The sequence below is a fragment of the Crocodylus siamensis genome, chromosome 2 (assembly GCF_052110815.1).
Source record: "Crocodylus siamensis isolate JL-2025a chromosome 2, ASM5211081v1, whole genome shotgun sequence".
NCBI classification, from domain to species: Eukaryota; Metazoa; Chordata; order Crocodylia; family Crocodylidae; genus Crocodylus; species Crocodylus siamensis.
Genome location: NC_143396.1, coordinates 230,804,238 through 230,822,028, shown reverse-complemented (window position 1 = coordinate 230,822,028; position 17,791 = coordinate 230,804,238). Strand labels below are relative to the sequence as shown.

General features: G+C 39.4%; 1 protein-coding gene across 1 annotated transcript in view; it reads right to left on the bottom strand.

Moving 5' to 3' along the window:
- Window positions 1–211: 211 nt before the first annotated feature.
- LOC149871849 (cytosolic phospholipase A2 epsilon-like) overlaps window positions 212–17,791 on the bottom strand; it is a 59,455-nt gene continuing 41,875 nt past the window's right edge. The window contains exons 13-21 of the mRNA XM_090034644.1: window positions 16,842–16,978; window positions 14,568–14,793; window positions 13,561–13,675; window positions 12,765–12,902; window positions 7,921–8,028; window positions 6,425–6,613; window positions 3,703–3,869; window positions 2,861–3,047; window positions 212–876 (exon numbers count right to left, since the gene is read on the bottom strand). Coding sequence (XP_089890770.1) covers window positions 641–876; window positions 2,861–3,047; window positions 3,703–3,869; window positions 6,425–6,613; window positions 7,921–8,028; window positions 12,765–12,902; window positions 13,561–13,675; window positions 14,568–14,793; window positions 16,842–16,978 — 1,503 coding nt within the window. The 3' untranslated portion in view covers window positions 212–640. The remainder of the gene's footprint in view (window positions 877–2,860; window positions 3,048–3,702; window positions 3,870–6,424; window positions 6,614–7,920; window positions 8,029–12,764; window positions 12,903–13,560; window positions 13,676–14,567; window positions 14,794–16,841; window positions 16,979–17,791) is intronic.

Sequence of the window (17,791 nt, the reverse complement as noted above, 5' to 3'; positions counted from 1 at the left end):
AGAGGTAACCACTGTCATTAGTTGCTCAGTTAATAGAGAAGGAAGTTGTTTTAAAAATATGATTTTTTTGGCATACAGAATCCAACAAATAACTGCACAAAACTTCATGTTTATTTACATTAACATAAAAATATCTTAGTACATTATGTTGTTATTATATGAAAAATGGATTTTGTTCTCCTTTACAGTTTTGGAGTTACAGTCCTGGTAAGCAGATGTCCTCTCTTTATACTATATGTAGAGCAAAACATTGTTAAATTCAAGCTTCCCTGCATTTCTTTGCCAAGATACTTCAACCCTGACTTGAAAGACCACATGTAGAAGTTGTACCATAGTTCGTTTTCAGGTCCATTCCAAATTTAGCCCCTTTGGTGAGGCTGGCAACCATGGAAGCATATTCATTCATTAATGAGATTTATTCTTTATATTTATACCCTTTCCTGACAGCTAGACATTACATTTTTATGATGACAGGCTAAGTTGTATTTTTAGCTGCTGCTCTTCTTTCGCCCCGTGTCACTTTCTGTTCCAGTTCCTTTTCTTCAGTAACAGCAACACAAGAATATTTCCTTTGTTTTCCATAGTGCTGGACAATCAGTAGAGCACCCTTCTCTGTGGTGCAACATACAGAAAAATAATCTCAGAGGAGTGATGTCTGAGATGGTGAAAACTTCTTACACTTTTTTTTCTTTTCTACTGCTATACGCAAAGCATGAAGAAGAGCGTCTTTGTTATTCTCGATGTTGTAGTAACACAGATTTGCTAGCTTGTCAAAAGTTTTCGCTGAGTATTGCATATTATTTATATTATATGGACCATTGGTACTGGCAACATCAATGTCACCATCTGCCACCTCTGAGGGGCTGCGCATCACACCTAAAGGAAAAGTAGCAATTGGGTTAATTATTGAAACCGTATTGTGGTTTTAGGCCTTTGTCTCTTAAGCAATTCCAGCTAATTCAGAATACTGCAGTACATCTCAGAAACGCAGGCTGCTTCAAGCTCATCAAACTTATTCTCTACTCTCTCTGCATAGGCTTTCTGTATACCATCAAATCAAATTCAACTACTGCTCAATGAACCAGGTTTAAGACATCTTAAAAATTCCTAAAGTTCACGATAAATCTCAGGGATCAACAAATTTAGTTTTATGGTACAATGCAACTTTCTTATAATGGTTATAATGGTTAAAATGGTAAATCTCATCTGTGAAGAAGGCAAAACTTTCAGAGGCTCATGCAAGAGAGTGGAATGAATTTCCTTTCAAATTAAGGACCATCACATGCCATGCATCTGTCAGATCCAACTGCAAGACACATTTTTTGACCTTCTCCAACATAAACAGATAGCAACATGTATATTAAATACAAGAAAACAAAACATAGAAATGCCCCCCCACCCCCAGGTGTGGGAACCCTACTCCACTATAAACATTGTTTCTTTAGGCAGAGAATAAGAGACCAAAATAATGGGTCACAGACATTAGTCATCTTGGGTAACTACTGAAAAGTGCACAGCTACTTCAATGATAAACACAGTATAAATTCTTTAAATTCTCTATAAAGACCTGTAGAACAGATCTCTGTTGGCTGGTGGAAATCAGATGCCTCCTGTGGTGAGGGAGTGGAGAAGAGTGTTGGTGTTGGTGTTTGAGCCTTCTACAAGTCAGGACATAGGGACACATTAACAGTGTTTTTAGATGAGATGGGATATCAATAATCTAATGTGAAAAAGAAGATGCCTTGATGGCAGTTGGCAGAAAAAAGGAGGCATTAATAGAAGAGTACTCTACAGTGCCACAATCAAATATTTGTATTGTAAAAGAGAAAAGGGGATGTTTCAGACAGAGATATTGATCATAAGACCTCAGGTGTTTTGTGGCAAACTGCATTTATTTCTGCATTTACTTGGACTGTGGGGCACCCTGGAGAATCTATGGATGCTTCCTTTAATTAAAAAAGGATTGATGTTTTCATGACAAAGAGAGAAAAATATTTAATAATATCATTATAGCAGCCCCATATCTATTTTTCTATTGAATCCAATGTATTTTATGCTGTTCCTAAATTTTGGGGTTTTGGTATATTGTAGTTTCATAGAAATAATAAATAACTGTGTTTTGGAAGTTTTCACAGAGAAATCCAGAGATTTCGATACCTGGGCAAGGGGCAACTGATGCTTTCAACTCCTAAAGATGCCAACTGAAGTTGCAAGGTTTAGGTGGATAGCTTTGCTAAAAATGATCATCACTGCAGTAATTAGCTATACTAACCTTTAAGCGCCCTCTGTAGGTTTCAGAATCAATAACCCACTGAAGTGAAGAGAAGCGATTCACATCTCAGAGTAATTTTTTCAGCTGGTATCATTACATCAGTTTACACATGGATTACATTTTCAAGGTTATCTTTATAACTATAAGCCTGGAAGCATTTTTTAAAGTGTACACCATAAATTCTATAGCTTCCATAAGAAGGTATCAGAGGTATAGCAAAAAATAGGTATACTAATTTCTGACACTGCAAACTCAAAGTATACTTGGGACCTTGTTCATTTATGACGGGCGATTCACAAAATAAAAAAGACTCAGGATAATCCCAAATGAAGGGGACAAATGTTCAGTGTGAAACCTGGCTAAATCTCTATAATGGATCTGATGTACTGGTCTCTATTAAAAATTTTGAGATTGTGGAGTCTGGAATATGTTTCAGAGTTGAGAAGACCTGATCCAATAGTGAGAAAAATCTTTTACAGATACTTGGCCAATAAAGGTTTATTGGATTGAAATAAAAAGTAGGAATTCAAAAGATGAACAGGTTATTCCTGCTGACTTCAGTTAAGTGATTGGCAGCTGTTAACTTACCAGGTGCTTTGTAGTTTCTAAAGGTGTCATTCACTAGTGGGTAGAGCAGTACTATAGGAGTTTCTGGGCCCTCTTTATCTCCAACCATGTAGAATTCCTTCAGATTTTTTGTTTCATCTTCACTAGGCACAACTTTGGGGAAAGGAATTCCTTGCTTTGAGAAGTATTTAGAGGCTTCCCTCAAAGGCTGTTACCACAGAAAGGGGAAAAAAAAGAAAAGGACCACCTGTTTTTACTTAAAAGTCCAACTCCCACTGTCAATGCACAGAGAGATATTTACAAGCCTGATGAAGCATTCAGGATTTTTTTTGCCTTTATTTGTGTCTGACTAGGAGGTCAAACACTCAAACAGGACTCTTGCGCTGCATGTGCAGTTTTCCTGACATAGGAGTTTGTGTGAATTAATGCGTATATAAGAAAGCCCACCTCCAAACAGGAGATGCAATTTTCAAATGCTTATAAAGTCATTAATTATAAACCTAAATTCTTCAAAAGTAGCTAAAACACTCCCCCACACTTTCAGTGTCAAGTTAAAAATAGGATCTAAAAATTCTGAAATTTCTTTCACATTTAGATAATCCAAATATACCCAGATTAAATTTTTGCTAAATAGCACACGCACTGAAGAAGTGAGAGAAATTTCAGGCAATCTCTGTCAGTACTACTTTTTAGAGATGTTTATACTGGTACTGATTCATACTACTGAAAATTTGTTAGTTCAAGCTGATTCCTAAGTAGATATTTCCCTCTCACTGTTTGCTACTAGGGAGTTAATAATTCTGGCAGCTAAATCCTAAAGCATTGGTGAAAGAACATTATAGAAGAAAGTGCATAATTCCCACTTTTATCTGTGATCCTGAACTGTAGTTGAAATGCAAAATGAGATCCACTTTTCTTTCTGTCCGCATAAGTGGTGGATAACTGGTCTCGAAGACAAATGCAGTATCTATCAGGAAGAGCTGGTCTTCTGATCCTGTCAGCTGGTTGGGGACAGAATCAAGTGCACAGTCTACAAGAAAAACAGATCTTGTCAAGAGCATATGCCAGTGTAAAAGCAGGTATGCTATTCCTCTGAGGAAAGTGAAGAGTTAGAGTCTGGAAAGGGAATTTGGTTCTCCTTTAGATCCTTGACATAGGGCACATCTACACACGTGCTTTACCGCCTTAGCAGTGCTGGGGATGCACTGGGCCTTCATGAGTGGATCCAGGATTTTGTAATAGGGGGTGAAAAAGCAGCAACTGGCAGTGAAGGAATGGCTGTATCCCTTCTCCTGGCTTCCCTTCCCCCACTGGGACAGGCAGACCATTCTACAGGAGCAACAGCCCAGTGACTTTTTTAAAGAACCTGAATCAAATAAGAATCTCCCACACCCTGCTCTTGGCACCCCCACCCCTGTGTGCTCAGTGGTACCTCCCTTCCTCTCCCCTTCCATTCTAACCCTACTGCTGTCCACTGCCACTGTCCCCAGCTGCCCCAGGGATAGGGGGAGCTCCAAAACTGCTCCTGGCAGGCTGGGTGGGGAGCTGGTTTCAGCTGAGGACAACAGTAGAAACAGCAGTGGCAAGCAGTTCCCTCTCCCAGACCTTGCTCCCAAGCTGGCAGGGAACATCTAGGGAGACTGGGCAAGGAGAGGGAACCTGTTTGCTGCTGCTGCTGCTGTTCCTGGCTGAGCCCAGCTTCCCCACAGCCTTGCCAGAGCAGTTACAAGCAGCTCTCGAGCTCTCTCTACCCCTGGATCAGCCAAGGAAAGTGGGGACAGCAGCAGTGATAGGTGGTATGGGGGACATAGGAAGGGCAGGGAGGAGATGTACCACTGAGCATAGGGTAAGAAGGGGGGAATTCTTACCCAATTTGGGTATTTAAAATAAGTCCCCAGCTGCTGCTCCCATGGTGTATTCTGAAAGGGGTGTGATCATGGTCTTGATCTACATGATACCCTTAGATTCTCTTTGCCTCTGTTTTTCATAAAAAAATGAGAACAAAACTTCCTTAGTTTGTAGGAGTAAAGATCAAAGATAATATGATAATGATACTGATCTGATACTATGATAATGAGGTCATTTACATACTTAGTTACAAATCATAACATATTTTCTTACATACAGCCTGCATCTTTTTTCCCCAAAAACAGCTGCTGGAAATTTGAGTGCGCATTATATGCAAGAAATATGGTAAGAACAGAGTCTGCTGCTTACTGGCCAAAAGCAAAAATAGTCTGCATTGATACAAAGGGAGCAGAACAATGAGTAGGCTCAACTCTCTAGCTGCTGCCATTCAGTTACTCACTACAATGAAAGATCTTTTTGTCTTTCATTCTTCCTTTGAAAAACAAGGTGCATATCTTACTCTGGGGCTCACTACATGTAAGGAAATATGGTATTTATCTGTATAATTGCTGCAGCTAAACATTCTATTTATGCTTTCATTGGTAGGTAACATATTATTGGCTGGGTAATATGCTAGAGCCAGTAATCTCTCTCTTATCAGTTAAAAAAAAGAAAGGTAAAAGATTGCTTTTTAACTGCAGTTGATTCATAAATACACACATATAACATGTATAGAAGAGATACCCATGTGATAAATTGCAAACCAGTGTGATAAAGGAATGTATTCTGTGCCCTTCAGCTGCCATGCTTGCCCTCTGGCCACTAATCCATCCCCATGGGACTTATTCTAACATTTCAAGCCCATGAGAAGCTTTAAAATGCATAGTAGTAATAGAAATACCAATAGTAATAATTCCAGTATAAGAAATATTTTTTCTTGCTTTAGTGTGTCTAAAAATATAGAAGTTGACTGGAGGAAATTTAACTGGCTCTTCCCTCTATATCTGCAAGTTACGGGTACCAGGAAAAAGGAAGACTTTCATAAGACTGCTAAAAATTTCTAAAAATAGATGGTTTTGAATGTTTAACAAGTTTTCAGTTCACTGAAATGGGAAGGGCCATCTAAAAATGTGTATTTCAGAAATTTGATAAGTACCACATTTCAGAACAGAACCAGTTGTAGGATAGGTTTTTTTAAACAAGGGACAAAAAGATAGTGCAACTATGGAAGACTCAGGGACTGAAACTAAACTGAATATCAAATTTTGTTACTTTGGGGGACAGAGTCTCTGATAAGAGACCAGACTATGATTGGGGTCTGCGATAAAAAGAAAGACTATTGGAAGATCCAGAATTGATCTTTAAGCACAGAATTCCAGAATCACAGTAAAAAGTTTTTACAGGCACTTGTTAGGGGAGCTGAGACTTCAATCTCTTAAATGTTGTGGCAGCACTTAGCAAATCTTGAAACTACTGGAATACAGTAATGATTGACACAACTAATGCATTGTTTTCCCACTGCTGGATAACAGATCCATCCATACTCACAACATTAAAATCGTCATACCACATCTTGCTACCTGCAGAACTACCCTCTGAGATTCTTCACAAAGAAACTAGTATAGGCATTTAAGTAACACCATTTACTTTAAGTGGGGTCTACAGATCTCCTCCAAAAATGTTGATCTCCAAGCCAATATGTAAAAAACTCCTTTAACCACAATGTTATTGCCATACCTTTCCAGATAGAAAACTTATTCAGTAGGTAGTCATCATGCATATGGAAGCCCTTTAGAAAATTGTGGATTTCTGAAATGGCAGGCCGCAACAGAACCAGATCTCGTAAAATGTTTGAAAAGCTATCTCGAGGAACAACCACACAAGTATCTAGCTCATTTGGCCTTGGAGGCAGAACAGACTCTTCTTCTGCAGAAGGAATGATATGAAAAAATTATTAGGTTGGGATTCATTGCTGGGAGAATCTTGCGCCATAAGTTAGTGTAGCATACTGCAATATACCAGACCAGACCAGATGTTGGGGTTTGTTTTAATTTATTTATTTCCTTATATACAGTCTCTCTAATCTGTTTGCTTATTCTTCTAACCTTCTCTAAATCTGCCCCTTCTTCCTGAAGTCCTCACTGAAAGCTCCTATTCGACTGATGGTAATTTCCTCCTCTTTATCTCTGACTTTACCCCATATAGTACCCTGTACCGAAACCATTTTTCCCCCTGCACCTTTGCCATGCATCTCACTCCTGTCCTCCCTCACTTCCTTTTGCCCTCCTGCACATGCATACACTGAGTCCATATGAAAGGCTCATATCTTTTTCAAGCATTGCCAATCTCTTTATTCTTATTCTGAAAACAACTGGAAACAACAAGTTACTGCTTGCAAATATAAGCAGGTAAACCATAAGGTTATTTGTTGCAATTCTCTTCCATCTCCATACCCTCATCTGTAGTATGGATTCAGGGGTGGATCCCAGTGGGGTGCTGTGGTGCAATGCACCTCTCTTGATTCTTTTTTCACCCAAAGTTTAAAAACAGCTGCCTGGTAGTGGCATCAACATTTCTATTCAGGCAGCAGTGACAGAGTCAATTGACTTCATGGCTCATTATACTCTTACCTAATTCCTTCTAAACTTTTAATTCCACAGGTATTGAAGACCCTCTCTCCATTTTAATGGTCTTAATGTTCCACTAATCAAGCTATCCTTTCTTCTGCTATCTGTTAGCTGCTCCTGGTAATGTATTTCCTATTTCATAGCTCATAGATTGTTTTTATCTCTAGGTAAAAACATTAACTCAGGCATGGACACATTAACTCAAGTGAACATTAGCTCAGATGTAGAAATAATTGTAAGTGGGGCATTGGATGCATTGCCAAGATGCTCAAGAATGTTAGATTTTGTTCAATGAATCTGAAAAAGAGATGTACATTTAAGTCTGAAGACTACAGGACTAATGAAAAACATCTTTTGATTATTTTTGCCTAGTTGTGTTTTTTATATACAATATGTGATATAGCAAATTAATAGACATTCCAGTAAAGATATCCTTGCTTTTGCTTCAATCTTAAACTGAATAATATACCCCTAGGTCCCTAGCATATTAGCAAAGCTTCCAGTTTCTTTTCAGCTGGAGAAAAATGTGTTGTGCTATATGCGAGGCTGCACTGCATAGTATGTAAAAAAAATGTCAAATAGTAATACAATGTAAAAATAACTGACCTATGTCAATAATTTTGTCTCTGGTCCATCTGTGCCAAAACTCTTCTGAATGGACAGATATATACCAAGCATCCAGAATATTCAAGGAAAACACACTACTCCAGATCCCTGTGACACAAAAGAAATTTGATAGAACACAATATGGTAAACTGTTGAAAGCATTTTAAATGAATTTCCTATGTTCGTATTTTTTTTCATGTTTTTGTTAAATTTCCATATAAAAAGTACTTCTACAGACACACACATCTGAGTGCTAGGTTCTAGCCAGGCTCTCCTCTATGGGCTTAGTCCTTGAAGTACTGAGCTCTGTCCCTGATTCTCTTTATTGCTTAAGCAAGTGCTTAAATACAAGTATCTGAATAGTCCTTTTAACTGAATGCTTCTAAAGTGTATTTATCTATATAGTTTACATACATATACATACACACACATGTGTGCATACTTGGCTAGCTAATATGAAGAGCACTATCTACCTATTGTATTATGTGCAAGAACAGCCTGTGTGGTATTTTTCATAAGTTTATAAATTCAGTATCACTGTCATACAAACAGCTTCTCTATTAAGCAGATCATAAGACTTTACCGTTTATTTTCAAGACTTGAGTATGAAGTATGAATTCCAATTTTTTTACTTAATTGGACTATGCTTCTGCTAGGGATAAGTTTTGCCAATAATTTTAAAGGCATAAAAAATATGAGATTTAAAAATATAAATGTTAAGTGATTATTTGCTCTCTGATTTTTGAGTTTCTAGGATGAGCTTGGGTCACATTTGCAAAATTTTCTCTGCAAGCGTGGGCACTGGAAATTTATTGTTTTAAGTGACAGCCTCCCACCTATTCACATACCTCCAAAGAGCTGGGACGTTAAGACACATACAAAAAATTATGCAATAAACCAGCACCTGTTGGCAAGCTTGTAAATACTATTTCTGGATACTATTACTATGATTACTGAACATTTCAAATTACAGAAAACATTTTGGCCTGACTGCCAGTACAAAATATCTGTCTGAACAGCTGCGAGAACACATGCCACATTATCAACTTGGAGTAACAAAGTGGGCCCACAAAAGCATTCCAGACAGTTGCTGAATGCAGCTACAGGTCAAATGATCTAAATCAGTCAGCACCCACTCTGTTCTGGGTGTTCACAGCGTAAAAGCAGTTTGCTTCTCTCACTGAAAGCCTTTTCTTGTGGCTGCTGTGAAAGCTCCACACAGACAAATAGTCTTAACTCCATTACATTTCATAACAATAACCTGAAACTCCCTTTATATCAGTAGTTCTCAACCTTTTTGAAGTAATGTCATTCCTCCACCACTTTAGTTAATGACATCTGCAAGAACTACTTCGCGGCTAGGAGCTGGAACCAACTTCCTAGGGAAGTGGTGCTGGCTCCTACCCTGGGGATCTTTAAGAAGAGGCTTGATGACTACCTGGCTGGACTCATTTGAGTCCAGTCTTTTCTCTCGCCCAGGTGGGGGGGTCAGACTTGAAGATCTACAAGGTCCCTTTCGACCCTACTTCTATGATTCTATGATAATGTGGTGGTATCCCCAGTTGAAAGCCATTGCCATGCTGAACTTATCTCAGTGGTTCCCAACTGGGTGGTGCTGCTGCAAGGTAAAATGGTCCCACACACCTGGTGTACAGCCAGCATGGAAAGGACTTCAACACATGCATGCTCTCCTTCCTCATTAAGGTTCTCTGATAACATTAAAGTAGACAGGAAAGCAAGCTCATAGTGCCACCCTTCCCAATTTGACTGTGCACAGCATCTTCCAGAAACAGAGGTGCATAAGACCAGTAGAAGTATCCCATGGGTCTCAGTTTCCAGGAGGAGCATGAGGGAGAGGGGACTGGACCTGGTCAGTCTACAGCACAAGCCAGCTCTTCTGTTAAAATGTAGGGTGACTGTGGGTGAATAGATGGCATTGTGTTACTGCGCTGTAAAAACCAGGGCTACATAACAGATATGGCAGAGCTACAGGAGACTGGACTAGCTTCATTCTGAAATATCTATTTTGCTCTGACTCCCCCTGTGCATTTCTTTAGTATTCATTATTTTGCTAGCTGCTGTCAAAAAGGATGGACCCCATCCTTTGAGAGGCTCACAGTATAATCCTCTTATAATTCATTTCTAGACCTATTTTTCCATATCTAGGATGATGCAAATCCAGTATCTCTCAAAAACCCTTCAGAATGTTACCCTCAAATACCATACCCCCAAATTAGTGTTAGCGTAGGAAACTGTACCTTTAAGAGGTATAGCATAAGCCAGAAGGGACTGCTGGCTGGAGTCTCATGTGATGCATGCACTACTGATCAGTTCGAACTCAGATACCATGTCAGACTCCTTGGCTCTGAGTGATTTTTGAACATCACATATTGCCAGGAGCAGCAGCCTAGCAACATGGTCTGGCACCCAGGGCACAGGGGCAACTTCTAGTTGCACAGAGTCAGGGCAACTTCCACTGGCACAATTGTAATCATGATTGGGTGGCTGCCAGCTGCAGCTGTTTTTCTCCCCCTCTCCAAGCAGGCATCTGGGGTGGTTGCCCTGGTCACCCTGCCCAAGTTATACCACTGACGAGAAGTAAAGAGAACTAACAAAATGCCATAAGTGGGCAAATGGAGCAGTTAACCCCACCAGAGTGGAAAATGTATGGAAATTCAGAGGCTGCCCGAAGAAGGTTTATATTACATCTGTGCTTTACACTGTATCTGCCAGGAAAAAAGATTACAGTTGGAAGGCAGCTTTATTCCTGATAGTCACTGGTTCCTAAGCACTTGATGTTCTTAATAAATTCCAGTCCACTCAAGTGAAGGACAGCTATTGGACCATGTTACAGATGTTTACAGAGTTCTACACTAAATAAAAATGAAACAAATGAAAAATGATTTCCCCATCTTTATTGTGCTGCCAAAACATAAAAGGCCTCAAAGGACTATCCTAGGAAGTACTGCCATGACGCAGGATACATGCTTCATAGCTCAGACAAATGCAGTGGGTCCACCCATAGGACAGTAGTGGGTGTGTGCCAGAACCTTTTTGCCTTGGGCGTGGTTATTGCTACAGGTATAATGACATTTGAAGGTATCTACATTGCCTTCATTTCAGGGTGGAGTAGGTGTGCTGTATATTGCTCCAGTGCTATCTAGTGTGATCTTTTGACTGTACAGACATGCTCAAAACATTTTTCAAGTTAATCATAGTGGGTGTATCTACATATGAAATTAAGGTAAAGCACTAAACTCTGGTGCTGTCTGAGCCAGAGTAAACTGCTCTGGGGTACAACATCTATGTATGTGTCTGGGACAGCAGCAATTTGAGCCAGGGCAGAGCAGCCTCCCAACTGGCTGGGCTGGCTGGGCACAATGTACACCTGTGGTTACTGTCTACATGTGTGTTTCAGTGCAGTAAATTGTCCTGCTGTAAATAGTACTATCCCCAACAGTACTATCTTATGATGGAGTTAGTTAATTTACTGTGCCCTAGTACTGGTGCATGTGTAGACAGCTATGCTTTACTATGGAGCTAATTAGTCTACTCCACAGTAAAGTGCACATGTAGGTGCATCTACACGTGCAATCTGCACATAGCAATAAACTCTGGTGCAGTTTGTGCCAGAGTTTATTGCTCCCTGGTGCAGAATTTACATATGCACCCAGGATCGCAGCACATTGAGCAGGGATGGAGCAGCCCCAGCTGATGGGGGTGGGGGCCAAAGGGTTAGCCTGCCAGTCCAGAGCTGCTCCACCCTGGCTCAGTGTGCTGTGGAGGGCCTGCCTAGGGCACAAGGGTCATGCAGTGTGGGGCTAGGCAGCAGGCAGCCCTTGCACTGTAGCACCTTCATGCCCCAGCCAGACCCAGTCATTTTTACACATGTGTTTTGGTACACTGAATTACTCCACCTTATCCCAGACAGTACTATCCTACAGTGGAGTTAATTAACATATTGTGCCCTAATAGGGGTGCACATGCAGATGGTGATGCTTTATTGTAGAGCTAATTAGTTGACTCTGCAGTAAAGCATATGTGTAGATACACCCACTAAGTGCTAATCCTCCACATGGTGGCAGCCTCCTCTGCTTCATCTACTCTACATCTCATTTTGAACATCACCTGGAAACATACACACAGCCTGATTTCTCTCTCCTGTCTGTTTCTGTAAAACATTTTCTTGTTATGATTTCAGTATTTATTTTATTTAAATTTGTAAAGATCTCTGGGATACCTAATGTACCAAAGCTGTTCCTCAGAACAGTTTCATATTAAATTCAGAATATTACTGCATTATGCATTAATATGCATACACAATGTTATATTGCTGGATTAAGCAGAGCTGTAAGTCACCAGTAGGTCTATTTTATGTAAGAGCCTAAACTTAGAGATTTGAACTATAGAAGGAACTCATGCTTAAGTAAACTGCAACGTTATACAACATTTGTTGAAATAAAGGTGTATAATATTGCATATGTCTTGCAGTGAAATTAGATAAATCTGATGAAATAATGACAGGGAGATTTTTAAAAGCCTACAGATAGTGAGTGACCTGTTACTCATTCTAATATGTGACCATAAACACTTTCTGAAAAATTAGATTTCATCAATTGCTGCCAACATAACAAAGTGGCTTGCTGGTCAGTGGTTTATATTACACATTGGGCACATCTTCACCTGCCTGGGACTGCACATTTGGTACTGAGCAGTCATATAGTACGTGGTTTAGCAAATACTAAATGATTGCGTAGTATTACACGGTTCCGGTGGCACACCAGTTATTTTTAGATGCTACAGCGAGGTAGCATTAGCATTACAATTTGTAGGAAATACATCACCTTCCAAGAAGCAGATACGGGATTCTGGGAGCTTCTTCATCATTCTGCCCATGAAGAATTCACTTCCAAAATGCTCTGCAGGAATGAAGGCTCCATATTTTTGGAATCCAACCTCATACGGGGTAAACTCCACCCATTCTAAAGAGAGAACACAAGAGAGACTGCAATAATCTGATCATGAGTACACAGAAAAACTGTTTTGAGACTCAGAGTTAACAATTAAATAAGACTTTTGGTTTCAGCCTGTTCATGACAAACTAGTTTACCATATTCTGTAACTGCACTTATAGTCACTGTACATGTTACAGTGATGAGTGTGGAGAACAAATTCTCCTTTATACTAAGAGATGCATGAAAGCTCATGAGATTTCTGGCACTTCCTGTATCTGTGAGGGATAGATAATCTTGTGATAATCCACTGTAGTACACATTTTCCAGACAAGCTGGAAATATACAGACATACATATTTTATTCATAAAACAGCGTAAGTTCTGCTTTCAGCAACTTAATTTGAGTAATCTTGAATGAAATCAACAAATTTGCCTAATTCTAAACTGCATCATGTTTGATTTAAAGCCAAACCAGAGACACAATAATGTGGCCAGGCACCCAGGGCACCTGACTCTCACAAGAGCAGCAGTAGCTTCTGGTTGCTGCCACACTGCTGGTACATTTGTGCAGCTGCAGTGGCAGCCAATTTTTCTCACCCCACCAAGTTGGTACCAGACAGCTACCCCAGTCACCCCATCCTATTTATGGCACTGAGCCACATATAATTCTAGAACATAATTATTACCTCGAAAATCCTGATTGCTCATTTTCTCCTTCACATTGAGGCAGAGGTATATGGGCAAAGGATTCTGACCCTGATTTAATGCTTGTTGCTGATCTGTGAGTTTATGGTGGTTTTCCTGTTTTAAAAAAAGATAGTAACTCAGGAAAATGTAAATAACACATGAAGCTTTGACTGAATCTGAGATAGAATAATTAAAGCAGGTTGAAAGCTAGGTTCTAGCCAGGCTCTTCTCTATGGGCTTAGTCCTCACCTCAAAGTGCTGATCTCTGTCCCTCATTCTCTTTATTGTTTAAGCAAGTGCTTAAATGCAAGCATTTGAATAGTCCTGTTAATTGAATGCTTCTAAAGTGTTTAGAAATAAAACTCAGCTTTGTTTTTTTCCCTGAATGAATTGGTTAAAAGAGTAGGTGAACAGTGCTAAGTGCCAAAGTGACATGATAGCATGCTTATTTTGAGTTTCCTAAAAAGCTGTTCCTTTCACTCCAGAGTCTGGAGGAACACTAGTGCTGCCAACACTGCCTGCCCTTCTTCAGGCAGAATTGAGTTCTGGGACTAAGGTGCTAGTCACATCTGTGTGCCCAAGCCTTCATGAAATACTCTTCTTGTGTTGCCATAGAACTCAACTGGAATTCTGAATTCTTCAACCTTTCTTTTTTAAATGGATTTTGCAAAATGTGGAAATAAAGATATATATAAAAAAATATGAATTTTTCTGTGGACTTGAAAAACAGAATTTTTTAATTAACTGGTTAAGGAAAAAAAAGATTCTGTTAATCATGCAATGAAATTTCTGTGTTGTTTTCTTAGTTTGGTTTATTATGTTGCCAGTTTTTATTGGTCATGTTGCTCACACAGTGTAAATCTTATGAGGCACATTTCATTTTTGAAAATTTAAAAATTAATCCCTTTGAAAAATTACCAGTACGGAAAACAAGTTAGGTTCTAGAAATATTCCTTGGAAAATAAAAAAATCGAACTATTAGGAAGAGCAACAAAACACACAGTACCCCATCATGCAATAGACTTTCAATGATAAGTCCCCACAGATCTGTAAAAGATATCTTGTATCCCTCTTGATTCCGCCGATACAGTTCTTTCAAATAGTATTTCAGACGACTAATGGAAAAGCAGGAGGTAAGCTTGTTTTTGAGCACGTGCTTTCGAGCATCCTTTAGTGCTGCTTCCATGTCCTTCTGTGACCAGTCAGGATCTTCATATAAATTTGACATGGTCCTAGAGATAGGAAATATAAGGAAAAATTGGGTTCAAAATTAGAGTTCTATGATTTACAGAGATGCCTTGATTTGAAATTATATAGGTGGGCTTGAAATTTTCTTTGGTGGTTGAAGGAAACTCAATGAACGTTTATTGAAATTTAATCAAAACCATTGAATGTCCTATAATGGCTATTAAATGGGCCTAGAATTGCTTCATACACAGTCCCAGGCTTATCAAAAGGTTCATGAATTTCAGAAGCGTAGCTTCTAATGTATCTGGTCTCACATTTTTGCCTGAAAGGTTGAGTTGGGTTGCTTTATAGCTATAGCAGATCTATGTATATGGATATGATAAATGCTGAGTGGATACATGTTTATATTATTATGTATGCATCATGATGTAGATGTAAATCATACAGTAGTATGTATCATTATATAAATACAGAGCATCTTTAACAAAAATACAGAATTCAGGGGCAGAACTCTTCACCCCCTACTTTGACTTTTACAGTAAATTACAGTCCTACAACTAGAAAGAGAACCTAGGGCCACTTCTACATGAGATACTGACTGTGCAGTTGTTACTGTGCAGTCATTTAATACTTGTATAGACAAGTACTAAATGACTGTTCAGTAACTGGAGTTACTCATCTAGTACGGTCACTGAATGGCTTTTAGGTGATGCTGACTGTGCAGTAGCTCCTTACTACTGTGCAGTAACATCCCATCATGCTTTGTGCCATGCAACGCTACTGTGCAGTAGTAATGAGCTACTGAGCAGTCAGCGTTTTGTGTAGATGTGGCCTAGGAATCCATTTCTAGAATTCTGCTGATGTTCAAAAAAATAAATTGTATAATCTCTGGCAAACTGTGTGGCGTTTCTTCTTGTGTGCACATAGAAGATGAAAACCTACAGGAGTTTCCCCAGTGGTTATGTGGGGGAGGAGAAGGATGGGAGGAATTTCCATTATTTTCCATTAATTTTATTTTAACTAGAGAAATAGCAAACCCAAATAGGAAAAAATAGTAGAAACCTTGTGAAAGAGGTCTTTTTTGGGAAGATCACTGCAGGGTGGATATCAACCCACATAGTATACTTTAGAATACTGTTGCCCAACTCATCCAGCCTTGCATGAGTGGATGAGTGGCATAGGGCTCAATGAGTAGCATGGGGATGATCTGGGCTGGATCCAGAACACGGAGTCTCATCACCTGGCCCACAAGACTGGAAGTTGGAGGTAGCAGCCTCAATTGCTAAGACTCAAGGAAATGCAGCAATTAACACTGTCACCCCTTACTACAAATTTCCAGACCTGTGGGGAGTCCTGTGGGTTGGCTGAAACAGCTCCATGGGCTAGATCTGACCCACAGGCCTTATCTTGCTCACCAGTGTTTTAAAACAGTGACTCTCAGACTTCTTCATGCAGTAAGCCAATTTAGATATAAACTCCTTGTGGACACCACCTACCCCAATCCTGATTTTACACTTCCCACATAGCAACCACATTGCTTGGTTACACTAAAAATAACAATGAAATAGTATTAACACCACTATATGGAAACACTTTTGCTTTCAAATGTGTAGTTTCTTGATTACAACATTCCATATAATAGTCGAATTGGAGGCATAGAGCATTCCAGTTATTAGCACCAAGCCTCCCTTTGTTGACTGCTGCCTTTGCTGTTGTCATCTCTCTAGTAAATTTTGTTACCCTCCCAGTATTACATCAGTCATGGATAAATCTGTACCAAATACTGGTAATTATCTAAAAAGGAAACATGAAAAAGCCACCTCAGATGGCCCAAACTCCTTGTTGACTGTACTTTTGTTGGTCACAAAGGCTTCTGGAACACACAAACAGTAGCAGTTTCTGATTTTCCATATGCAGATAATATTCATTAGATATTTTAACTAGGCTACAAACATATGCATAGCTACTTAAATGAACACAAATGAACAGTTCACCATAGTAAAGATTTTATGTTTTTTTAAATTCATTTCATAGTAACAAAAAATTACTACAAAAAAATTTCAGATGAAAGCTTTGTTCACTTCAGCCTTACCATGTTGTGCCAGACAAACCAGTGATGTATGAAATGCAGTCCAAGACACCCAATTTCTGCAGACACAACAAGTGAGCATACATCGCTGTTAGTGCTCTTGTCCCACCACCTGTTGTCATGACTGCTACTACTGGCACCTGCAAGAGGCAAAAAGACCCATTAATAAAAATCTATGTAATAGGGATTAGAAAATGATAAATCTATGTTCAGTAAGTGGTTAAAACCAGGAAGCATGAATATTATACAAAGTTCAGTTATTGATGAAAAGTTAAAATTATGTATGACCGCTTTGGAAGCGGAGACATTGGGCTAGATCCTATTTCAATTCATATACCTAAACACCACTTGCATACTGCAAAACAGCAGTTTTTGGCACTTATGAACAGTTTAAGTTTCAGCATAGCTATAGTCACCGTGCCAACCAAGTCCCAAAAGTTTAGTTGTAGAAAAAACACAAGTGAGAGAAAGGAACAGAAGAAGCAGCCCTCATTTCTTTAATCATAGTGGTTAGGAGACTTCCCCAGGGAACATAAGACTTAGGTTCTAAGACTTTCTCACCCAAAAAGGGTTCAAATCTTTCATATTCCACTTCACGGCAAAGTGCTTTAACCATCAGGCCATGGCCTAAGCATTGTCCAGAACTGTTTCTAGCCCTCCCCTTAAAACTGACTTCCTGCACTGTATCTGTAATAGTCATTGGATAAAATGGATAAGCAAATTTAGGATAAGTTTCTGCCTCATCGGGAGCAGAGGCCCCAGCAAGAACCTGATGCCCATCATGTCCAGTTATTCTCACTGAATAACTCTCCATCTGATGTGCTGTACCCAGTGGGCCAGTTTCAAGAGGAGTGCTGGGAAGCACTTTAGAACAATGGTTCTCAAGCTTTTTATATGTGAGGCACCCTTTGTTTCAGTCAAAGCACTTCTCCATAACTTCAGTGAATTGAGCA